Source organism: Heliangelus exortis, chromosome 8 (assembly GCF_036169615.1).
Source record: "Heliangelus exortis chromosome 8, bHelExo1.hap1, whole genome shotgun sequence".
Classification (NCBI taxonomy): domain Eukaryota; kingdom Metazoa; phylum Chordata; class Aves; order Apodiformes; family Trochilidae; genus Heliangelus; species Heliangelus exortis.
The window spans coordinates 837,997-863,990 of record NC_092429.1 but is presented as its reverse complement, the minus strand read 5'-3'; the positions used below and the strand labels follow the sequence as shown (position 1 = coordinate 863,990).

Here is a 25,994-nt window from a genome sequence, read left to right as displayed (position 1 = left end):
CAGCCTGGAGCTTGGCAGAGGGTAAGAGGGCTGCAGGAGCAGCCTCATCCTGCCCCCCCAGGCTGAACCCCAGCTCTGAGACACACAGATAGGGGGTACACACCTTAAGGAGTGCTGTGACAGGAGAACTGAACTTATTTTTCACATGTTGAGCAGCTTCAGAATCAAACAGCTGATTTTGGTCTTTATTCTAACAAATGATACAACCAAAAAATTACTATTAGTGAAGATAAATTAAAAAACATGGACCAGACAACTAGTAAAATGCAAAAAGTGACATTGTTTCCATGATAATGACAAATTTTAAGGAAAATAAAAGTGAAACTGCAGCATTACAGGAAATTTGTTAATGCAGATTAAATAATGCAGTTATCCTTGCATGAATTACAGATCAAGAACAAATACATTAAAAAAAAAACCAGACAGTTGCTCTGAATACCAACTTAACAACGTGGGTTTCCAGCACAAATATATTCAGAGGTGTTTTTTGTAAGAAATCGTTTCAATACACAAATCAAGAATTGCAGTAAAGTGAGTACAGTGACTGGAACAGCAGCTCCTTGGAAGGAAAAAGAAAACGCATTCCCTTTGCCCAAATTAAAGCAACATTTTGGAAGACCAGTAACAGTTTGGTTAAGAAACAAACCCATGGAATTCTTTTGCAACAACTTCTTATATCAGTTTACCAAAATTAATGGCTGTCTTTTAATACTTATTCATAAAAAGACCTCACAACCATCTGAAGAAACCCCAAAACCGCCACAAACCCCACCGGGTGAGATCAGAAAGGCTCAAGGCCCAGGTGAGCAGAAGGCATCTCCCATGGCCCTGCTGCACACCTTTCTCCTCCACATGTGTCACCCACACCCCGCTGTCACCCCAAAGACCCCAGGGTGTCACTGTGCACCCTGATTGATGCCCTGTGCAGCCTCTGTGCCCCCAACCCTCTGCTGCTCTGCCCAGCAAGGCCTCCAGCTGCCCGGATACTCTTACATTCCAGGGGCTCTTGTTGCCATGTGCACAAGGCAAAGAAGTTAAAGCCAAGATGCTTCCTGCTGTGCAGCAGGACACGGGACAACCTCTGTCCCTCCACAGGGGACCAAACCTTCCCTGAACGACCAACAGGGTCTGAGGGAAACGAGAAGGGGGGGAAACAAGAAAACAAGTTACATTCTGCCAGATCAATCCTGCTGGAAAAAAAGTGAGTACCCAAAAGTGGCCAGGAGCTGGCAGGTGGCCCAGGACAGCCGTGCCCACAGCACAGCTGGGGACAGTGGCTGCCTGGACACTGTGTCCCCCACCCACAGCTCTGCCCAAGCTGCTGTGCAGACTCACCCACGAGGGACAAACACACACCTGGTGTCAGTGCAACACAAAACCTGGCAAGCAAAATAAATGACAGTGGCCAAAGCATTGCCACGGGTGTGGACACAGCCCGAGGCTGCTACCCTTGTGGGACAGGAGGCCCTCAGGTGGGCTCAGCAGGGTTCCTGCGGGTCCTGTCCCAAACCTCCCCGGGGGGTTGGTTTCCAAACACCTCCGTAGGAATGTCTGAGACACCAAATGTCAGCAGGGGGGAAGGAAACGTACCGAGGAGCAGCTCACCCAGCCCCAGCTGTGGAGCTGGGGAGGAAAACCCAGGGGAGTCAGAGCAGTCAGCTCCAGGAGGAGCAGGAAAGCAGCAGCAGGAGTGGCCACCACCATGGAAAAAGATGAGGGTCACCCACGGCTGTGTCCTCTCTGCTCTGCTGCCAGCAGATCAGAGCAAAACCGGCACGCAGCAACCTGCTAAAGTTTCTGCAAATCTTCAGATGTATCAAAGTTGGGAGCTGTGTCATCAGGAAGGTTAAAACACCCAGAAAAGCTGCAGCCAGAGTCCATGGCAAGCACAGGAAACATCTCCACAAAGCAGAGGGCCACCGGCACACCTCTGCCACCAGCAGAGGAGAGGGGCTGCTCCAGGAGCAGACAGAGCCTCTGCTCTCCTGGCAGGCTACACAAAAACTTAGTCCTTTTTTCTTTTCTCCAGCAGCTACTCCAGCCCTTCCTGCTTCTGTGTGGGTCATCTGGAATTGCCAAAAGCACAAAGAAAAACAAGAAACATGGTTCTCTCCCTGGGACACCCAGCAGCAGCACTGCTCACACTTCCCTCAAGCAGAAGCATTCCTCTGCATTTGCTGAAATTTCCAAACCTGGTGGCCAGAGGGCACCTGCCCGCCCCCCCAGCACAGGAGCCCCCCCAGCAGCACTGCACAAACCCTTCACCCTGGGGAGGAAGGGCTGAGATTCCCCCCTGCCCCCAGCCCTGGCAGGGAGCCCTGTCCCTAAGGACACTCCCCTGGTGTGACACACCTGGGGCTCAGCTGGTGTCACAGATGGGAAACACTGCAGGAATTCAGCAGTACTCAGAACAGGCTCTGTCCTTCCTACTGCATGTTTAACATCTGCTACAGACACAGTCCCTCAAAAGCCATTACAGTTCCACCCTTCCTTGGCCTTGTTCCCCTGGAGGTTTATTTTCAGGCTGAATTAATAACTCCAGTGTTATCCACCCCAGCCTGCAGAGTGAACATCACTCTGGGGGCAGCCCTGCAGGTTTATGGTGGTGCCAGGTGGTCACCCTCACCTCTCAGAGCCTCTGCTCTTGCCTGGTGCTGATTCCAGGCCCAGGGGGGACACTTGGGCTCCCCCAGAGCAGCCTCTCTGGGGGGTACATGGGCAGATTCCAGATGCTGGGAAAGAACATCTGCTTCCCAACCTCCAGGCCCACTTCTGTCGAGGTGCCTGACCAGTCAAGCTGTTACTGCCTGGTGCCAAACCATCTCCCTTTCTCACCTGGGTGGTTAGTTAGGTTGGTTACTACCTTCACTAAGCACATTGATGGTACTCTTTATAATATTATAAAGTTTGATAGTTAACTCTATGCATTTCCAGAAAAAGGTTTTAACTACAGTGCACAAAGAATATAATTTTGAAAATATTTACATTTTTGTACAATTACACCACAGCACTTTAATCTAAATTTCTTAATACAAACAAATAGCACCATTAGCCTTTTTTCACAAATTCTTCCTAACAAACCAAAAAGCTGGATTCGTGTCAAATTAGGAGACTGGAACCACTTGGAATGAGGATAAACTCAAGAAGCTAAAGGACTGAGCCACCTACCTGTTCAAACATCCTCAGCATTTGCAAATAAAGCCTTCCAGTGCCAGCTCTATTCCATGTGCACTACAATTAAACTAACTTCAAGGGATACTTTTCCTTACATGAAGACTCAATGCTTGAGCTTCCTGCTCTAGGAACTCTGCATCCTGTGCTGAAGACAAACACAAAGACACCCCTATCAGTGCTCAACCATTATGGAGCAAGACTCCTAAGTGAAGGTGACAAAAGAAGCAGAAAGTAACAACTTCTAGCTGAAGAACCTCTGAGCATGCTAACCCACACAGCATGACTGACACAGCAGGGGCTTCCAGTGACAAGGAGCTGAGCACAGAGCTGAAGAAAGGAAGCTGAACAAAGAGCTGGGTGAAGAACTGAGTGTGTCAGAGACAGATAGCACCACCAGGGATTGCACCAGGGTGCTAGAGGAGGTACCTGATTCCCTGCAGAGCCAATCCTACTTCTGATGTGTATTGCAGGATGAGAATGCAGAAGTTTAATGGTTACCTTTTGGTTCATACATCTACAGAAAACACATTCCTTCTAATATACGTTCAACTAACATTCAAATTACTGAGCTATACATAATGATACATAGTTTACAATTCATGAAAACAAAGCTTGAAAGAATATAATATGGTCATCTTAAGTAGGGTGGGGTGCTTTATAGGGCTAATATCCAGCTAAGACATCTCAACTTTTATGCTAATGGTCCAAGAGTGCTTTTTGTATCACCAAGAAATGTAAAAAATTTAAAAACAAAGGATAGTCCTCACAGCTGTTAAGTATTCTCAGGGTCACCGAGGTGCCAGACTACCACTTGCAGCACTGGATGTATAAAAGTGTGAAGGACACATCAGGGGACTTGCTGTAAATCAGGAACTAGCCTAGATGCCCGTTAGAGTGAGTATCAGTACATCAGTCATTTGATGCGTGTTCCCTTTTCTTCTGCGCGATTAAGTTTATCCCTTCCTGTGTGACCCAGGGTTCTACCTCTCCCCGTGGGCTCTGTGCATCCCTTTGCTTTCCCTGCTGGTGCTGTTATTCCCCGTGAGCCTTCCAGCTGAGTTAGAGGTCAGGAAAACGGCTGGGATCCTCCTTGTAGTCATCAGGAATAGTGAAGATGGAGTCATCAAACTCATCGTAACGGAACTCCTGGAAAGTCACAGTGGCTGTGATGGTGGGGAACACAGGGATATCTGCAGAGGAAGCAGAGTGGCACAGTGAAGAGCCAGGACCCCCAGGGCTGCCATTAGCTGCAGCCCCCACTAAAGGTCTGGAACTTGAGACTTGCTACAGATGTAGGAGGTTGTTTGGAACTCTGTACTGCAGGGACTCAAAGCTCTTAAAAAAGGAGGTGGTTTAAAGAAAGTTATTTCAGAATATGCTCAGACACCCTGAGCACAGAGACAACACCCAGCTCAGCCCACCACTGAAAATCTAACAATGGAATTCAGTGGGTTTCCTTTCCTGATGTAACCCAAGGTGCTGAGAACTTACAGATCCATCTGTTCAAACAGAGGACATGGACCTCAAGGTGATACAAAAGAAAATAACCTTGTCACACGTAGGCTTCAGCTGAGCAATTCCTCATGAGAAGACAAAGCTTTGCTTTCAGTTCTAACCCTTTTCCAACCTGCATTGAGGCTGAATGCTGAAGAGTTATCCAAACAAAACTGGCTTGCCCAGGAGCTAAGCCAAAACTCAGTCCTCAGTAAACAGAGCTGTGCAAATAAAACAGGGGTAGAATATAGTCTGCTCAGAATTGCTGGGTTTACACAGCTCAGGGGTACACAAGCAATCCTGGAACACTCAGGAAGGTACAAACACTTTCTGGCAGTTCATGCTGTGATAACATCTACTATGAATAAATTGCTTTATACACTTCCATTTGCTAGAAGTGTAATAGTTTTCTGTTTATTTGTAAGTGAAAAATGTATCGCTGGTAATTCTTGAGGAAAAATAAATAAAATGCTACAAATGAGGTAACTGGTGACTGAGACCATGCTTTGATGCAAGGGTAACCCAGCAGATCTACAGCACCCTTCCAGCAAGAGCCCAGCAGCAGGGAAACAAATCACAGGGCTCTCTTCCTGACTGGGACTACATTCACCTTGCAGTTGTTCTCCTGAAGCCTGCAGCAACACATCCAACCCAAGAGGCTTTTGCAAAAGCCAACCAAAGGCATTTGGAAATGTAAAGCCACAAGATTTGTTGTAGTCACCTTACCTAACTTCACAGGGAAGCCTGGTGGAAGCTTCATTTGAACAAATTCTCTAAGTTTGTTAAAGTGCTTGAAGGGTGCAATTACTTCTAAAACATTCAACAGCCTGGAAAGGAAAAGAGATTTCATGACAAGTTCTGGCTCCACAGGCTTTCCCTCCAGAAAAGATACAAATGACCCAAACAGCAAGGTGACAATGAGCTGAAAAATGACATCATGCTTATATGTCTCCTCCAGCATCCTCATGTCTGATCCATACCACATTACCACAGGTGTACAAACAAAGATCAGGATACTCATTTCTTGCACCCATTTTACACAAGAGACTGAAGTATCACACCCTCTTCTGCACCCAAACAAGGAACCCAACTTGGGTGTGTGTCTGTTTAGAGGATATAACTTTGTGCTACAACTTGTTATGGGCAAAAGATGTTTTTGTAACTCTAGAATCAGGCACATCAGTATTGTGCCAAGTAAACCTGGTCAAGCCTCTGGTCTTACCAAGGAAGAGAAGCACCTGGCTCTTCAATACACTGAGCTCTTAATTTTAAGAGTTCATTTCCTTAACAGCACAGCTTCACTCACAGGTTTCAAACTGCCCCAGTCCCACACCTGAGGATCTGAAGAATCCTGCAGTCTGTAAACACATTAACACACTCCCTACACATCCATGACACCCCTGGCAATAACTCTGACTTACGACTCAATTCCTAGGGGAAATTCCTGGCTCATAGCTATCGTGGCTTTAAAGGTTTTCTTGCTTTCTTTGCAGACCAGTTCTCTGCCCAGATGAGGAGCTCTGCAAGGGGAAGGGAGAAAGATCAAGTCAGCTTTGTTGTCAGGGAAACTGGTTTTAAAGGAAGGAAAAGACTCAGGTTTGAAAACATCAGTGAAGTATCCCTTCAATAAAGCAAATAGTAACCAGTTCAGAATCTGATGAGTTCTGCTCAGATGGGAGTCAAACACATTCAGGGAAGTGACTTGAGACAAGTCTCCAGTTATGAACATCAGATTAATAAATGCTATAGAAAGACATGGCAACTGCCCAGAAACACATACAGCTGACTTCAGATATTAGTTAAAATAGTCTGTATGCCAACAAAATATCGAGTTGAACTAGAAAAAGGTTAATTTGCTTTCAGCCTGAAATATGAAATAGAGAAAGCACAAAAGTTACTCTAATATCACTAGAATATAATGCTGGAAAACACAGGACAGAAAATTCTGTTAGAGGAGAAGAACAGACAGGTTAAGAAATATGATAAAAAAATATTTTCTTCTTTTGCTTTACATTAGCCAGAAACTTATATTTCCCACTTAACTCCCTTCAGTTTAATCAGATTAGTAAACAAAGTGAAATCCTGTATACATACACATTTCTGTCCTAACAGCAATGGTTGTTCAAGCATAACCTATTTATTCTGCTTGAATATTCTTTCTGCCTCAAATACATGTCATTATTTTATTTTCAAACTAATTGAAACAAGAAAGACAAAACGGATCCATGTGCCTTTTTGGTAAGCCTGCACTGTGATACCTTCCTATTCCCTACAGATTTTTGTACACTGCCTCTGGTACCACAGTCTTATCAAATCAAACTTTTATTTTAAACATGATGACTTGGATAGTTCATTACTGTCATAAATGAATTGCAGCAATGAGTTGGCCAGAAAAATCTTTCTTGAAAAAAGAAAAGCCAGCTTAGATGTGAATATTTTCAAAATGTTTAAGTTTCAAGCCATGGGTATCAGGCAGACACCCATCCAGTATTTTTATCACCAGCTGATGCACTAATACTGTTTCCACATGCAGGTCTCAGCTTCCCTGCTGGAGAATATTAAACATCAAACCCAAACTTCCTCTGCCCCAGAAAACAAAAGCCACCCACAAACAAGAGAACACAGGAAAAAAAAAAAAACCAAAACCTAGAGCCACAACCCCAATCTGACAACCTAAAGGAAGTGCATGTCAGCAACCAGAGCCACTTACTTTCCATTCTCAGCAGAGATGTACTCCTCCCAGGTGATGGTGTTGGGTGAGGGGGGGGTGAGCGACTGCCTCCTGACAGGCTGTGAAGATAAAACACCTCTGAGCTGTCATCCTCACCTCACACTCTCTGAGAACGTTGCCATGCAAAAGACACAACTCTGCAGTTCTGCCAGGAGCAGCAACATTGTCCCCAGCTGGAAGCTGAGACTTCCCTGGGCTGCCCCATCTCCTGCTCTCCACTGAGGTGTTTGGCCTCACACTGTCTCACACAGAGCCTGGCTGGCTCCACACACCAGCTAATCAGCTCATTCCACAGCCTGAATGACAACTGACAAAACACAAGCTAATACCCAAATAAATTAATCGTTTTCCCCAGGCTGTATGTGTGTTCCCAGAGGAGGGCTGGCTCACTCTGAATAGCTCTTGATTTCATGGTGATAATGACAGGCTTAGTCCATGGTAATGAAGCTGAAGGAAAGCACCATTCAGAAGGAAAGCAGAAAGGCATTCTAAATAATAAACATTTGCTCTAAACAAAGTTAAAGTGATTTGCCACAGCCAAACCCATCATCTTTGACTAAGAGACAAATTAAGACTGATACATCCATTACAATTACAGAAATTCCTCAATGAGTATACTAATGAGGCTAATTCACTAACATAGCACCATGATTATCCTTGTAAGCCATATTTCTTATTTTAAAGGCAAGGCAATAAAAATAAGAATATGAAGAATGGCTTGAGTATACCTCAAAGTTTTGTTCCATTAAGCTGCCACCTTTACTCAGGCTCTCCATGATAGCTTTATTTCGAAGAATATCCTCCTCACTGAGATGTTCTCTTCTTTTCCTTGACTCCAGTACAAGCCCATTAACCAAGTAGAAATCTGCCAAAAAGTTTCCTACTCTTTCCTGCAGAAAAGGAAGTGGAAATTAATGACTCACAGAAGATAAAATAAAAACCTTTAAATTCTGGTCCATCCAAGTAACTGCACTTTGTTGCAACCAGGTAACTTCAGGGCTGAAATGCTGTCATTTACATGACCAACAACCACATCAGCAATCAGTGAATAATCCCAGTAAGGGCTGTACCACAAAGACCCAAAGTCTCCACCAGGAACAGTTATTTCTTATCAGTGGAAACTTTGAGACAGAGGAGGCTGTTTAATAGTTGAAGAGTGTCCAAGTGTTGTGCCAGCTTACTGTTTTGTCCTCTCGGAAGAGCCATCCCGTTTGGGCACGTGTGAAGGTGATTGATTTGGTTGATAATGTTGCTGAGTAAATATCACTGCTCATTAAAATGTCAACCTCTTCCTCTGTTTCCACCTCAGATTCCTAAAAGAAAAATTACCACATACTGAGCAGAACTTCATGATGACTTCTTCTAAAAAAATATATACATAATTTATAAAATAATTAATAAACCTTTTCCTTTGGATCTTTTCCCAGAACTAGCACTTCCTGAATTTTCAGACTGTCTCACAGAAGCTCTGGCCAAATGGTTACCTAATAGTTTAATTTTAAATCTTAATGCAAATAAAGCATCCAAGTGTCAGATAATCCACACCCTTTCCAGAGGCACAGATCCGTATCCTGAAGTGCTTGGTGGATAAAGCCCTTGTTATAAACTTGACATGTTTCAGATGTTAAAGCCAATATCACAAACAGCAGCAGGAAAGCCTGAAAACCCACCAGAGGACACCTAAATTAAGCACCCTGGGAAGATTAAAAGTAGCATGTGTCATAATTGGAAATATATTTGTAATAGGAAAAGGTTTTCCCAAAAGATTCCCATTCTAGCTCTTCCCTCAAGTCTGTATTCAAAAGGACTTGTTTTCATAACAATTTTATACCACTTTTACATATTAAATTGTAACAACTGAACAAAAAATCCACTGCTTTGGAGCTTGTTTGGATCTTTTGGAAAGGCATTTGGTTGAATGAATGAAGAGAGACTGCTGATGTGAAGTAAAAGCTGGGGGTAATTTCACACCCTTCATTCAGAGCTCTTTACCTCATGATGTATTCGCTGGTAAACTTTTTGTTCATTGTCTAAAACTACAAAAGATTCGGAGGGAGCGGCGTCACCGTTAAAAATGAAGCTTAAATCCCCTCGTTGGCACTTCATGTCTGTAAAGTCTATGAGAGTTGTGTCCAGCCTGTGAAAACACAGCAGTGCTTCAGAAGAAGGGACCCACAGACACCCAAATAAACCTGCCAGCAACTCCAGCTCACGTGCAGAATCATTTTTACTTCTGTTGTTTCATCACAAGTGAACAGGCCATGGCCTGAGTCCCTACAGAACACACACGAAGCATGGATGCAGAAATTACAAATATCTAGCACGTTTCACACTGTAACATCTCTGCCATTACAAGGGCATTCCAAACTATTCTGACAGCATCCCACAGCCACTGATTTGGCTAGCATTACTAGGACATGACCCAAATTATCAAAACGACTATGAAACAGACTGATTTTTTTTTTTTTTTTTTTTTTTTTGACTTATTTTAGTTGCTATTTCTATTTTTTCCTCCCTCACCAACACAAAAGAAATGCTTCTGCTGACCTGAATAACAAGAAGATGGTGCCAAGGACAAAGATCTCCCTGGCAATACATGCCTGCTATCGACAGAATATTTATTTTATTTTGCTTTAACAAAGATGGTTGAAGGCCCTGAATTCAGTGACCACTGCAGCTCTAAGGGTGCCTGTTTAATAATCATCACATATTGGCCTCTGATTTCAAGAAAGAATCTGTAGCTATTTCCACTCAGTGCCAGCCTGAGAACTCCCAATCTCGTACAGGCAGAACACACAGAAATGAGAAGGAAAAAAAAAAAATGGTCTCAGACACAAGCTTAACCCAAAAAGTCAGTTAACACACCTAATTTAACAGCTTTAACAGAACAAATTTTCTACAGATTGAATCTTCTGAATTGTATTCTTGCCTATTTTAAACTTTGGAATCTAAAATAAAAAACAGACCAGCAATTTGCATCCAAACCCCCAAAGTAAACTCGTTAAGGAGCTGAGCTTGGAAAGCCTCCTGGAAGTACCCCACTGAGTTTGTGACTCTGCCACAGGAAGCATTTTAAAAAGAGAAGCTACACCTCTTTCTTACTGCATGGATTGAAGCAGCAACATTTCTCCACAGAAGACTGAAAGCTCATTTATTGGAAACCACATTAAAAATACCAAACTTCTATTTTTCAATTAATCATTGTCATGCCTGGCAGATGAAGCCTTACACAGCTTTACTGCTTCTGCTTTGTATTTTAAGTGACTCAGGAACTGCAGCTAAATTCAGACCAACAGAGGAAAAAACAACAGTCTGGAGTTAAAACCACTCTTGCCTCTTAAAACAGCAATGTACAAACCCAGGGCTGTTTCCCAAACTTTTGGAGACTCCTCAGGGATTTCTTTCAGACCCCCCTGGAATCCAGAGCTTCCACTAACACACAGACTCAGATTCTGACTCAGATAACACAGACAACCACCAGCTCTTACCTGATATTTATACCTTGTTTGTGTATTTTACATGCATCAGAAGGCAGAATTCGGGAAAGTAAAGGCACTAAAGGCAGGGAGAGAGAAGACAATCAGGACACTGATGTTCCTCCACAAAGTATTTCTATTAAAACTATAAATCAGGCTGAATCTTGATGTGTTTAACACCAACACAGCCTACCCATTTTTCATCATGATCCCACTACAAAGACAACACCAGGGTTATTCCATTCATTACCTGCAAACCTGATGTGTAATTGTACAGACTGCTTTCAGCATCAGGACACAATTTAACATATCCCCAGCCACAGCCAAATAATTTATGAATTCTAACAACTAGTAACTAATGATTTAGATTGTTCTTCTCCAGCTAAGAGGAGGTGGAAACTTAGAAAGCATGATGGGATCACGTGAAGTGAGGCTGGGGTTTGAAGAACCTGCCACACAGTTGCACTTCACTGAATGTCACCATTCAGGCTGGAAGCCAGGAAATCAAATGCCCCAAGTCCAGTTACTCAACTAAATTGTCCAAACCACTGCTCCACAGGGACACCAACTGACCACATAAACAGGTTAATATTTTACTCTTCTAATAATCAATCTCTTAGAGTAAACAACAGCTTCCCCCACATACCCATATTGTGTCACTAGATTACAGAACAGAACTGACATCCAAAAATGAGTATGCAAGAATAATTCAGGAAAAAAACTGCCCACCCATCCTGTCTTTAAAAATGAGGTCTCAAGAATGGGACTGTGAAATCTCCAACATGTAACCAGAAAAGAATTTAAGCTTGAGATGGCCAAGGTGCTACAGACTGAGTATATTGTCTCCCTGTGGAAGGAATATACAATTGCTTACCCCAACTTTGAAAATCCCAGTGAAGCTCTAGATAGAAGTCACCTAGCTGAGATGGAAAGAAGGATACATTAACAAGCTTTTTAATCGAAATGACAACTGTCAAACTTGCTGAAAGAAAGAGAGATGTGTTTTCCAAAGAAAACTTTCTCTGTTAGTATTCGAACTTATACTGAATTTAAATGCTTCTGAAGCTTTAACCAGAGTACAATCAGTAACAATAAAATTACACAAAACCAAAAATCTCCTTCATTAATAAGCAAGAAAAGAAAGTGTCATTCATGACTGGCAACTCTGAAAACCCTGTGAATTATTCACAAAAAAAAACCCAAAAATATGCTTAAGAAAGCCTTAAAAGTTCAATAAAATAAACAGATTTAAAATACATTCTTTAAATTATAAATTGCAAAGACACCCAGCAGGCCTGCCTTACATAAACCTCCCATTTGAATTTCTACAGTTTGAGAAGTATTATCTTAAAAATCTGCTACTAGGATCAAAAGAGATCTGTAAAAGCAAGTAAAAAACTTTTGTGCAGCTTCCCAGAGCATCCATACTAAGAGCAAAAGCCACTGCTTTCCATCCTTTCCTCTTTTGTCAACACAACTGCCTTTAACTTACCTCTTTCAGGGCTTTTAATAATCGAGGTCTCTTTTCTTCAACACTTTCCCTGGACTGCTGTTTAAGCTTCCTTAGGAGTGCTGTAACTAAACAGAAATTAACTATGAGGTAAACCTGTTCTCTTTGGTGGTTCATTGTGTGTTTGTGTCACTTCTTGACATGTAAAAAACCAAACAAAACCCAAAATCCAAACGTAACATTTCATCAGACTCTGGAGAAACTAATTTTAAGGTCCAGTAACTGCACACCACTCTGATCACAACAGGAAGAAAAGCCTCAGTAATTGTTTAGAATATAAAGTACACAATCATGTCAAGAGGTCTTTAACACCTGTATTAGTGAAGCTGTGGGTACACATGTGTATTACTGAACAGCAGCCTGCAGACTGCATCACATCTGCTCCCACTGAGAAAATCCTGCAGTAGTGAGGAGCTGACATGCAGAATGTTGTTAGTAGATGACAAACTGGTGCATTAATACGTTAAAATACAGTTAGCTTTCTACTATGGGACACAGAGCACCAAATAGTATTAACATCCACTAGTCAGTAGCAGAAGAATAATTTTCCCATTACTACTTCCCATCTGAAATGAACCAGTTTGCCCACTGGCCTGAGATGAACATAAAGCAATATCCCACTGCCAAGTCAGATATCAAATCTGCCTATGACCACACAAGGCAGCAGTGCCAGTAGGGTGACCCCATGCACCTAATATTCATTCTCTCCTTGTAACTCCAATTTTACACACAGAATGCTAGCTCAGAGCTTTTACAGCCACTTTAAGCAACATCTTAGCTCTTCTTAGCATCATGTAAGGAAATGGACACCTGCAGAGCTTGTCATATCATACTGACATACACACAGTTCAGCTGATTACTGGTAAACTCTTCAGAGAAATAAAAAAATAGGAGCATCATAAAAAAACCTTGCTTGAAAAGCTTTTCCCTGTGCTGAATAAAGCCTCTGTTCTGATTAACTTGGGAAGAAGAGTTTCTTACTCATTTGTCTGTCTCCATAGCTGATGGCTTCTGCAAGAGGGCTCCATCCCTGAGCATTTTTCACCTTTACTGGAGCATTATGGGCTAAAAGCAAGTGGGCACATTCTGTAACAAAAGAGTAACAATTATTTATAGTAAACAACAAAGACTTAGTACTATCACTCATAACAAGGGAAACAACAACAAAGCAATAGTATATATTCAATAGATTGCAGTTTCTCAAAATACAAACCTGTGTTCTGACTCAAACCATACAAAAAGCAAGAAAACATTTCTGTACATACTTGGAGCACTTCCCTGTTAAACACTAGCACTGAAAAGGTAACTGGGGATCAACCACCAGCTCCACAGCCACTGAGGAGATGGCCCCTGTGCTTCTCATAGAGCTGTCCTTCTGGCAGTGCACACACATACACACAACTACCTAACAACTAGTTTTAAAACATTACATCAGTTCTCTCTGCTGCATGATGTAACAAGACACACTTCATGGCCTTCCAGACATGGAACTGGGCATGGCTTCCCCCTCTATCTCAGCCCCCTTCACCCTAAGGTCAGTGATGAAGTGATTTGCTACAAACATGCATGAGACATGGGCTGGAGACAGGTCCTGAGGATGTGGTGTGTCCAGGAGGCAGAGGGGAAGCTCTGGCACCAACACATCCCTGTGTGCTGCAAAGTCCTGTGGTAAGACAGCACCTAAAGTGGACAGACAAGCACACTCTGACCTTGGAAAGCCTCAGCACGTGTGCAGAACCACCTGCACAATGAGTAATAGGTATGATGGGGCTAACAAGGTGGATACCTGGAGCCTGATAACAGAGCACACCCCTCCTGTCCCGTGCTGCACCACCAGAGGCACGCCAGCAATGTGCTCCATTTCTCACCAACAACCCCTGCAGGCACACCCTGCCCACACAGCCAGGGCAGCATCCCAGGAAAGCCTGGACATTTCCCACAGAGCTACAGCTCAACTGGCACTGCCAGGGTACAGGGTGATGGTGGAATTAAAACAGCCCTTAAAACTAAAGAGAGAAGAAAGCTTTCAGTGTTTCCAAGTTTTGAACAGGCTGTCACCACTGGAAACGGTTCTCCTGTTCCTAACTACAGGAAGTTTCCTCACCACCTCTCATTAAAATCAACCTGACCCATCTGCACATGACAGCAGCACCAAGCCAGAGCTGTGGCCTGAAGAGCTGTCTCACGATGAACAAGATGGGCAGGAGTGGCTGACAGAGGAACTTCCTGGATTACTCCTGGCACAGGTGTTGCAGGAAACCCTACGAGTCACTCCAGATGCAACACTCCTGAGTCACTGGCAAGCAGAGCACTTGGAAAGGAAGAGACACATCACTGGTGAATAAACTGTTTTCCCTGGTAAATAAACAAAAGCCCCGACTTGTCAGCAAACAGGGAGAAGTATTTTTATGGTTGTTTAAATATAGTGCCTAGCAGAGTAACAACACTACAGTGAGCAGGCACAGCAGCTTGCACTGCCCAGCCAGGCTACACCTCCAGTTAAACAAACAGGATGCAAACTCACCCTGCCCTCCAAAACACAAATTGCTGCAACACTGCCATATGCCATGTGGCCAACAAGAAAAGGAGCAGAGGGACAAAATGCCTCTCCTCACTGTACTAGGCAGGAGGGTAACTCATGTTCAAGGGATCTGTCACACTCTGAATACATTGCTTTTTATCCTGGAACTGAAGCATAACATAACCAAAGTTTAAGGGAGACATAGAATAAATATTCACCTATACTGAATAAATACTATTCTATTAGTTCTATTAGAAGTAGCATCTTTATCCAAATAGTTTGTATTCATGTGTTATGATATTGTTTTAGCTGTATGGAAGGTGAAAAATGCCTTACTCAGGGCTGAGAAACTAAAGAAAGACTTCTGCCTTCCTTCCCTTCTGTTGTATCAAGTCTCTAGTCCAGGACCCTGACTGGAAAGCAGCAGTTCTGACAAAGCATCATTTTTCTCCAGTTGAAAAAAAAACCTCCTATCTGTGACTTCTAGGAGTCAGGTGCTTGTAAAACATATTTGCCTCACTGCTGTCTCAAGAAGCTATTGCATTACTTTTTATTTTCTTCCCTTTTTCTATTTATTTAAAAAATATGACAGGGTACACCAATACTGGCAGATTGCAGCAGGCTCTACTGCTGCCAACTCTTTCCCTTCTTCCTTCAAAATTACTTCCCACTCTAACTCCCAATTATCTCACATCACTTCACAGGTGACATTACCAAAACATCCCAAGACAATTTATTGCATTCCCTGCATTCCCCTCTCCCAAAGCTGCCAGGTGCCAGGATGTTATTCTGATTCACTTCAATGGGAAAAAAAAAAAATCTAAATGGGGTTGTTCAACACCTCTAGTGAGCAGATCAGCAACACAGACACACCAACAGCCAGCAAAGTGTTGACAAAGAGGAAGGGGATCATCACACAAGCAGAAGTTAATAACCCTTCTGTGCCCTGAATTAAGTGCACATTAAACCAGAGATATGCCTGGATTAAGTCCCCTCCCTACACACTGAGCAGCTCTCTCCCCTGCAGCTGCCTGGACACCAAAGGGGAAGTAGGTGTCCATGTGCCTGCCTCCTCTGCTTGGAGTTGTTTCTCAATCTTCTACAACACTCTGAATTTCCCAATTCTGTTCTAACTCTGCAAAAAAGAGAAGAGCTGGGTCCACCCACTACTCCTGATCTCGGGTCATGAAAAGTCCAACTGCTTCAGGTCCTTTCCATCCCACCCCACTCACTCCCGAGCTCCTTGGTTTGGGCCTAAAGAACAGCTGTAATTTCTTCAGCTTTTCTCTTCTAAAACTGCATGGCATCCTCCTTCCAAAAAACCCTCATCTTTGAATTTGCTTGAAACACAAGATCCTGTTCAGGAAAACTGAAAAAAAGAAAATTAGTGTTGCCTCTTGGCCCTAAGTCTCTGGGAGAATTTAGGGGCTAATAATACTGATGGGTTAACTCACCTTTATGTCCCAACATCACAGCAAGATGCAAAGGAGTGTTTCCTAAAATAAAAAATAGAAATATGTTAGATTCATGTAATTTCTTCAGGTGTTGGTACATATAACTCAGACATGAGTTAACAAACTTCAGTTGCATGACCTAACCAAGGAACACACGGTAACAGAGCAGTTACACTTTTCTAAGCAAGCCCTTGGGTCATACTTGTTAAAATAAATATATCTGAGAGACACATTTCATGGACCAAAGGAGCTTGTTTTATCTTGAAACTCACTCCAGCCAAAGAGGTACAATTGTATCTTCAAGAAGGAGATAACCCAAACTTCTATGCTTATCCTGCTCTGAGAAGTCTGGTATTTTACAAAGAATGACATATCTAGGTTAAAAGCTACTTGAAGATACGATACTTATTAAAATTTTAAGAGCCGTTTTATTAATTTTTCAGAGATGTAGTAAAAAATTTTTACTAATACAATGTTGTACTGATTGCAAAGGAACTGTAACTTCATTACAAAAACAGCCTTTTAGTTATTTAGTGCCCTGTTTCCAAAGAAAGCTTCCCAGGTTACCAGCAGATGTTACAAACAACACCCTGCTTTCCTGGCTCTGCACATGACACATTTGGACTTGTGCTCTTAAATATGCACTGCAAGGTACAGACAATTGTATTTCTGGATTAATGCTGCTACCAGAATTCTGATGCATTTTATTTATGTAGCTGAAGGACACCAAACTCTTCCATTTAACTGTATCACTGTTCAGCTGTTTAAACATTTTCTTAGTGGAGTTTACAGAACAAATCCTGGGAAAAAACAAATTTATTTTGCAATTTTAACAAATGATTAAACCTTAGGGTTATTTTACAATCTCGTGCTAGCAATGAGTACTTGCTACATGGAAAGGGTGACATGCTGTACCCCTAAAGGATGACACTCAAACCAAGGACAGGTTGCTGCAGAAAGTACTTGCCAGCAGATTACAGTATCGTGACATCTCTGATGGAGATAGGCAGAGGCAGAGCTGCTTTGTGGTTTTGGAATGAGCTCCTCAGCATGTACTACAAGTGATTCTTGTGGGCCACTGGCAACATCACAGGCAGCTACATCCTAGTTCATTATGCACACTCTAAGCTAACCTCAAATTTTCTATTAATAGACTTGGTAACATCTGTGAGCCAAAACACAATGCAGAACACTGGATGCAGCCATTCTTTGATAAGTGACTGAACTCACAACCTCAGTGAGGAGCAACCCTGAGAGTGAGCCAAACCACCTACTCAGAAAATTCAAGTTATGCAAGCCAGGGGTAAACATTTTCCTCACCTTATCAATCACTTCAGTGGGATATATATATATATATATATATATATATATATTAAATGCTCTACACTGTTTTCTCTTACATTAATAAACAATAAAATTAAAAAACCCCAAACCAAACAAACAACAAACACCTCACTCTTCAAATGGTGAATAAACCAGAGCCAGACAGCTCCAGCAGCTATGACACTTGGCTTTAAAGGCAAGAAACAACAAAATGAAAGCTAACTAGGCCCCTGACAGCTTTCCTGAAAACTCTGCTAGATTTCATTCAGCAGATAAGCAGGAAGTGGAGCTGTGCCATAGCACACACCATTTCAAAACTCTGGACAAGGTTCTGAGCAACCTGGTGTAACTCCAGTCTTAGAGATCTCTGCTTCAAGCAGGAGCTTGCACCAGGTCATCTCCAGAGAGCTCTTCCAGCACAGATTTTTATTTGGCTCAATAATTGCCTTCATACCAAAAAGTATGCAAAATTCAAGAATAAGGTAGGAAACTTGGGTACAGCAGGCAATGGAGAGAGGAAGAGAAGCATGCAGAGGCACTGAAATAACCAATAAAGCACAGAAACTAGAATAAATCCACCCCACATGAAAAGAACAGAAAGCTGTTGTTTATGAGGAAGCTGAGAAGAGGTAACATCCTGCTTGCTGGTCTTTAGCCAGCAAGTTCCTGAGGAGGAAGTGTCTAGGGTTTAACAGCCATGGAAGTAAAACAAGAGGTTTGGTGCTGTACCAAGGGGACAGGAGCCACACTAACAGGAAGCCAGGAGAGCACTGCAGTCATCCCCTGTACCTGTTTACTCCACCAAAATCTTACTGGCTACTTCACAAGTGCCTCCCTGACACCCTCCTCAGAGGAAAACAGAGGCACAACAGGAGCTCTGGCACATCCAGACACCAGCACTACACACCAGACTTCAGAGCAGATAAGCTGGGGAGGCTTTGATGCTCTCTGGGACAAACAAAATGAGTTCTCTGTCAGTAGCAAATGTGACTCTGACTTATCAAAAGAAGCCACCCAAACCCTGTAAGGCTGCAGGAATGCTGTAAACCCAAGGCCAGCAGCTGCTGAACACAGCCACACTATCACACTCCTGCTAGCATGCAGACAGGAGTCCCAGACTGATCAATTAATCAGTACCAGTGTGCACAGGACTCAAAGGGGACTCTCCATGGAATACAACCACACTGCAACATCAAGGTCCACCAGTCCTAAAATACATATAGAGCTGCTTCACCATGGCCATTACAGCTGTGGCTCCTCTACAACACCTACTATCCACAGCCTGCAGAATAATTCTAGGTAAAATCCTTCTGATGAAAATAAAAAAAAAAACAACTAAATTGTGAACTTGAACACAAATCAGTTTTTCCTAGCCAGCTCACAGTGCAACCAGGTGTTTCTGCCAGGGTGGGAGAGGGCAGTTCCACTTCAAATTTCTTCACAGAAAGAGTGGCTAAGCATTGGAACAGGGAGGTAAGAGGCACCATCCAAGGGGATGTTCAGAAGACAGGCAGATGAGATGCTACAGTGCACAGTTTAGTGGTCAGGGGTTGTAGGGTGGAGGGTTGGACTTGATCTTAGAGGTCTTTTCTTTCCAACCTTGATGATTCTATGATTCTTCCAGTTTTCACAGCTTGAGGTTTTGAATGGACCACACACGGTACAAGCCACAACCACATGCCTTAGACTCCATGGAAACAAGAAGCTTTACTTGAGACAACTGCTGGAGAGAGAGAAGGATTCAAACACACAACTCTGTCGTTTACCTACGTAGCAGAGAGGCAATAAAAAGGGCACTGTAAATAATTCAGTGGCTGACGTGTAGTTGTGATGACTTCCGTGCAAGTTAATCATAATGATAAGGTGTTTGATAGGATCATTTCTAGACACCAACTAGAACATGAGCAGGCACATACTTCAGTGCCTGCAATCAAATTAATTCTCTTTTGGCAACAGCTTGATTCACTGTAGAAACAAACCTCACGTTTCCCTGCCATTGAAGACAACTTCATCACCATCCACAGCTCTGGGAAATGAGCACAAACACTTCCCAAGTCCTGGAGCCTACAGGACCTTATTCCAAGGAAGCAGGGACACAGCAGTGCCTGAACTCCTGCATGGACACAGCCAGGGCGCACAAGCAACCACTGCTTGCACAAAACCACAGATTAGACACAGCACTTGCCCACACGCGTGTGTGTGTTTGTGTGTGTCTGTGTGTGTTTGTGTGTGTGTGTGTGTGCATGTCTGTGTGTTTGTGTGTGTGTGTCTGTGTGTGTGTCTGTGTGTGTGTGTCTGTGTGTGTGTGTCTGTGTGTGTGTGTCTGTGTGTGTGTGTCTGTGTGTGTGTGTCTGTGTGTGTGTGTGTGTGTGTGTGTCTGTGTGTGTGTGTCTGTGTGTCTGTGTCTGTGTGTCTGTGTGTGTGTGTGTGTGTGTGTGTGTGTGTCTGTGTCTCTGTGTGTGTGTGTGTGTGTCTCTGTGTGTGTGTGTGTGTGCAGCTTTTCACCTTTCATTAGGCAGCTGGCACACCTACCAGAAGCCCAGTCTGTTATCCAAGAGGATTTGGCTATTCCAGAATACAAGGTGTTTTCAGTCTGAATGTTTCAACTCTTCAGTGCATATTACAGTAACACTAAAAGTGATCTCATAGGCACACATAAAGCTTCTCCCAAGAAACTGACAGGTTCTGGAGTAATTATCCTGGCCTTCTGACAGGCAATGCTTCTTGAGGTGAACTCAGGGGGTGATGCAGGTTGCACTCAACTTACAGACACTGCCAGCATTTGTTTCATCAGGAGGCCAGGAGTTCAACATTCCACAGCACTTGCTGCCCTCAGCCACACGTTGAAATGGGATGGAATTATAAACAATAACTCTTACTACAGGTTTTGTCTCCCCTCTGTCACTTCGTTGTCACTCACTAGGATTCTCCTGGCTTATTTCTGAGAATAGTTGTATACTGAAGTTATCCACCCCAAACAACTCACACTTCAAACATGTAAACAAGTGACAGATGGATTCAGGCAGAAAGAAAACAACAAGGAAATATTAGTCAGACCTGTGGAATGTCAAGACACCAAGGGTTTTGGTATTGGGGTTTTTTTGAAAACTTAATAGCAAAAGCAAGGCTCACAGCAACAACTTGGGGGAAGATAATGAGACAAATTCCCCAAGCCTTCCTACTGCAAATGGCACTGAGGAAGCAGACATTCATTAAATATATATATATACACATTTCAAAAAGGATGGCACCACTGTTTGTGATACACATTGAATCTGACAGTGCAGCAAAGATGGATCTGGAGGTGCCTTCAAAGCAAAGATGATGCTTCAAAGCTGAGGATGATGAGCTATGGGATGAGGAACTGGAGGAGGTGCAGGGGAGAAGTCAGCACAGCAGAAGGAATATCCTGAGTGAGAAAATTTCCTCCAGTCTGTTGCTTTCATTCTACCAGTGCTGCAACGTTTGGAATGAAGATGACAGGATAAATATATCTGTAGCTATATTTGCAGCAACATTCTTAGAAAAATGTTATGACAGTTGCAAGAAATACTCCTCCCTGTCTTGATTGAGAAAACTGTGTATTACTCCTCATTCACCAGTCTGTTTCTTATCATGGACATGGCTCTCCATTTCCAGTTCTTCCCCTTGCACCAATCCCAAAGATCACCTTAACATTCCTCTTTATTTCACCTAACACAATAACCTAAAACAAAGGCAACGTTTATGTCTTAACCAGAAAAACAAGGTAACTGTACCCTTTAATCACAACTTCTCCAGATACCACATAGGGTGTAACTTGGCATTCTCCAGCAGAAATGTATCACATTACTCCTGAAATAGGTGGGAAATGTAGAGATGAAAAGTAACCCTGAAACTTTGTCTGACTCGACAGGCTGAGTATTTTTTCCAACAACATAAAGCGTGCCCCAAATTAAATATTATTTTAAGATGCCCTAGCAAGATCTTAAATATTTATGTGTTACAGAGTGGCACGAGGATCACATTTCTACCTCTGCCAGTTCGATATGCAAAGCAAGCAAACAAGACCTTGGCTTTTTCAACCCCCAAAACTAAAGCATTTAAGAAGAAAAAAAAAAAAAGAAGTTTTGTTTTGTTTTCTTTAGCCTGGGGGGAAAAAAAAAAAAATCAAAGGGAGTTTCCCCAACAGCCAAAGCAAGGCTCCTGAGTGCGCCCATCATATCTGACAGCAAACAGGTGGCAGTTGACTTTAGAAGAATTTTTTTTTTTTTTTAAATGAAATAGGGTTTTCTGGCCAGGAGGAACACCCTGTAAGAGGAAGCTGCCCCAGCACTGCTCTGCATCAGAAGCCGGTCCCGGGCTCACTCCTGTTACCCAAACCCCGGCGTGGGCCGTGCTGCCCCCAGAGCCCCCGGGAGAGCCCCCAGCCCTCCTCAGCACTGAGGGGAGCCCTGGGGCCGAGCAGAAGAAGGGGAAGCGGCTGCGGCGGAGCCCGGGGAGCTCCCGCAGCTCTGCTGGGGCTGTGAAAAGGCCGCCACCCCCCCCCCCCGGGCCCCGGGCCCACCCCGCCGGCCCCGGCCGCTCACCGTGACTGTCCTTCTGGCCGATGCCCTGGGTGCGGATGAGGGCCGAGAGCCGCCTCACGTCCCCCTTGAAGACGCACTCGTGGACGGGGAAGTGCGCCGGGCACTTGTCGGGCTCTGCGGGCGGGCCCGTCCCGCCGGCCGCCGGCCCCCCCTTCAGCGGCAGCCGGTGGTGGTTGCTGAAGATGCGGTGGCCGCCGGCCCGCCCGCCCTTGCCGCTGCTCCCGCGCCCCCCGGTGAAGATGCCTCCGGGCGCGGCGGCCGCCTCCTCCTCGCCGGGCGCCAGGAGGTCCCCGTCCTCCTTGCTGGGCTTGTGGTCCCTGCGCAGCGAGCGCAGCTTCTCTCCGGTCATCGCCAGCGGCGGGGGCCCCTCCGGGAAATCTCGCCGCAGCCGGAGGTTCGATCCGCTCAGAGCCGCGGCTCCATCCCCCGCCCGAAGCGCCCGCAGCCCCCGCCGCCCCGAGGAGCCGCCTGCCCGCCCGCGGGGCCCCGCTCAACGGCCCCGCACCGCCGCCATCTTGGCCGCTTGCTCCCGCGAGACGGGCGGCGCGAGGCGAGACTATCCCGCGCACCGCGAGACTGGGCCGGGGGCGCCGGGAGCGCCGAGGGGAAAGGCGGGAGGGAGGGACCGGCACCGGGACCGGACCCGCACACGGACCTGGCCCCGCCCCGCTCCGTCCCGCGGGACGGCCCCCAACCCGCCCCGGGCAACGGCCCCGCGGAGCGGGGTACGGAACCCCCTGGGAACGGCCCCCCCCGACCGGGGAAGGGCCCCTCATAGGACCACAAAGTGTCAGGGGCTGAAATGATCGAATCGCTTCAAAAGAGAAAGGGAACTGCTGGAGAGGGTCCAGCGGAGAGCGACAGAGAGGATCGGGGCATTGGAGCATCTCTCTGATGAGAACTGGGGCTCTTGAGCCTGGAGCAGGCTGAGGGGAGGTGGTGTTGATATCTGCAAGTATCTACAGGGTGGGTAAGGAGGATGGAGCCTGGCTCTTCCCGGCAGTTCCCAGGGACAGGACGAGGGGCGATGGAACACAGAGGTTCACAAGCTGGAACACAGAGGTTCCATTATAAACAGGAAACACTTCCCTGAGCTGCGGGTGCCAAGGCACGGGCACAGGCTGCCCAGGGAGGGCGTGGAGTTCCCGTCTCACCCCCGCATGGATGCACTCCTGTGGGATGTGCGCTGGGTGATCCCGCTGTATCGGGAGAGCTGGGCAGATGATCCCTGGAGGCCTCTTCCAACTCTCCTCATTCTGTGATTCTGTGAATCCGACCCAGGATCACCAGGGCAGGCCAGAGGAACACATCCAGGTGGGGCTGGAGAGCCTCCAGAGGAGACTCCATCACCTCCCTGGGCAGGCTGGGACAGGGCTCCCTCACCCTCACAATAAACCCAGGGAACAACCTTCAAGTTGTCAGCAGGATCAGATCTGCTGTGATGGCAGAGCTGCCTGCCTGGGTGACCACTGTCTTTACCCCGTGTGCATCCCCTCTACTCATATTAAAGGCTCAGAAGAATTCTGTGTGGAGAGGGAACACGATTTCTGTGCCTGCTTCTCTTCAGAGTGACAGCACAGCTGCTTCCCCTACACATATTTACAATGCTAAGAGGGAATTCTTAATCATTCTAGGGGGGGAAGAAAAAAAAAAAGCCACCTTTGCTTTGCCCACAAGATTTTTCTGTTTTTTCTTAGAGGAAAGTAAAACCCAATGATAACAGAACTGGTGCTGCCTCCTGTCCCTGCCCCAGAAGCCCTTTGCTGCAGTGCCGTATCCAGCCCGGTGGAGATGTTCAGGCTCAGGTTTTAGCTGGTGTTGGAAGCTTCACGTTGCATTTTTAATTACTGGGGCCCAGCTAAGAGGAAGCAGAGGCATGAGGTCACTGCTTACCAGCTCATTGTGGAGTCCCTTATTCAACCCAGGGAGATAATGAACGCATTACTAATGAGAACTGCTCCGTGAGGGCTGGCGTGCAGGTCAGTCCTAATTATTACACACCTATGAGTTCTTCAGGATGTTTGGGGTCTTTTTTTACCATCTAACAACAGTAGTTTGTCTTATTTATGTTCTCCATCTTCTAAAGTGCCCTAAATTGCCCTCTTCCAAGCACCACACAATTTAGACAGAAGTAGGAGGGTGGGATATATTGTGGCAGTGTGGAACCAGGTTTCCTGCAGTTTAGGAAAACCTCACTTACAGAATTCCCCCAGTGGGAAATGCATAATGCAAGTGTAATTTCTCATGGGTGTATTTCTGCAGGAAGGATACTGACTTCTTTAAGTATATAAATGAATAGGTCAAAAAATAGAGAGGAATAAAAGAGTAAATTTGTACAACCCCCAGAGGCAGGAGTAGGTGGAAATGGTAGGCTGTCAGCGTGCATCTGGCTGCATTTATTCTAGCTGTTAAGTCTAACAGGAATATTTAAACTTGTGAAGAGCAGCTAACACAACACTGAAAGCACCCGAATACAGAGAAGTGCTCTCCCATTGCCTTTCTCCTTACTTCTACAAGGCAAAACAAAAATGAAAGAGGTCCTGGAGGACAGTGAATGGAATTTGCCAGTTCTGGAGAAACTAAAGCCCGGTTCTCCCAGGCATTCAGAATGAGTGGCTTGAGAGGTGCTAGAGACCAGGACGATTTTCAAAGTGACAACGTTTAAGGACATTAAACTTGACAGGGAAAATAGGTAAGAAATTTTAAGACATTGTGGAAGTATTGATTCTCTTTTCAACTGGCACCGTCCCAAAGGACTTCAGAAATTTTCTCCCCATGAGAGTCTCTCTTTTAAAAAAATCCATTAAAAATGTCTCCTTATTAAAAACCACCAGCTATTAACTCAGGTTGCTGGGACTAAATATGCAAAGTTTAGTGGGTGAAGTGCTGCAGCAACCAGCTGTGGGGCCATGAGGGAGAGGGTGTCTGTGAAAGGAGCAATAACACCTTACAGACAGGACAGCCTGAGGAGAGCAGAGCGGCTGAGGAGAGCCAAGGGGGCTGAAGAGAGCCGAGGGGGTGAGGAGACCCAAGGGGGTGAGGAGAGTGGAACTGAGGATAGCGGGGGGCTGAGGAAAGCAGAGGGGCTGAGGAGAATGGAGCTGGGAATAGCAGGGGGCTGAGGATAGCGGGGGGCTGAGGAGAGCCAATGAGCTGAGGAGAGCCAAGGAGCTGAGGAGAGCCAAGGAGCTGAGGAGAGCGGAGGGGCTGAGGAGAGCGGAGGGGCTGAGGGGAGCGGAGGGGCTGAGGATAGTGGGGGGCTGAGGCTAGTGGGGGGCTGAGGATAGCAGGGGGCTGAGGAAAGCAGAGGGGCTGAGGAGAATGGAGGGGCTGAGGAGAATGGAGGGGCTGAGGAGAATGGAGGGGCTGAGGAGAATGGAGCTGAGGATAGCAGGGGGCTGAGGATAGCAGGGGGCTGAGGATAGCAGGGGGCTGAGGAAAGCAGGGGGCTGAGGAAAGCAGAGGGGCTGAGGAGAATGGAGCTGAGGATAGCAGGGGGCTGAGGATAGCAGGGGGCTGAGGATAGCGGCGGGCCGAGGATAGCAGGGGACTGAGGACAGTGGGGGGCTGAGGGGAGTCAAGGGGCTGAGGATAGCAGGGGGCTGAGGACAGTGGGGGGCTGAGGATAGCGGGGAGCTGAGGAAAGCCAAGGGGCTGAGGATCGCCGAGGGGCTGAGGGGAGCGGAGGGGCTGAGGCGGGAAGCGCGTGCGGCTGAGGCGATGCCGCTTTCGCGCCTCCCTGT

The 25,994-nt window shown here is 45.4% G+C and overlaps 1 protein-coding gene across 1 annotated transcript; it reads right to left on the bottom strand.

Moving 5' to 3' along the window:
- Positions 1 to 157: 157 nt before the first annotated feature.
- On the bottom strand, positions 158 to 22,900 carry ANKRD13C (ankyrin repeat domain 13C). Its single transcript, XM_071749844.1, has 13 exons — positions 22,252 to 22,900; positions 16,361 to 16,402; positions 13,367 to 13,471; positions 12,368 to 12,453; positions 11,750 to 11,795; positions 10,888 to 10,954; positions 9,392 to 9,536; positions 8,581 to 8,712; positions 8,128 to 8,289; positions 7,379 to 7,458; positions 6,090 to 6,188; positions 5,395 to 5,495; positions 158 to 4,364 (listed from the first exon to the last, which is right to left on the bottom strand). The coding sequence occupies exons 1-13, from the start codon at positions 22,598 to 22,600 to the stop codon at positions 4,234 to 4,236; spliced, it is 1,545 nt and encodes a 514-aa protein (XP_071605945.1). The 5' UTR covers positions 22,601 to 22,900; the 3' UTR covers positions 158 to 4,233.
- Between the last annotated feature and the right edge of the window lie 3,094 nt (positions 22,901 to 25,994).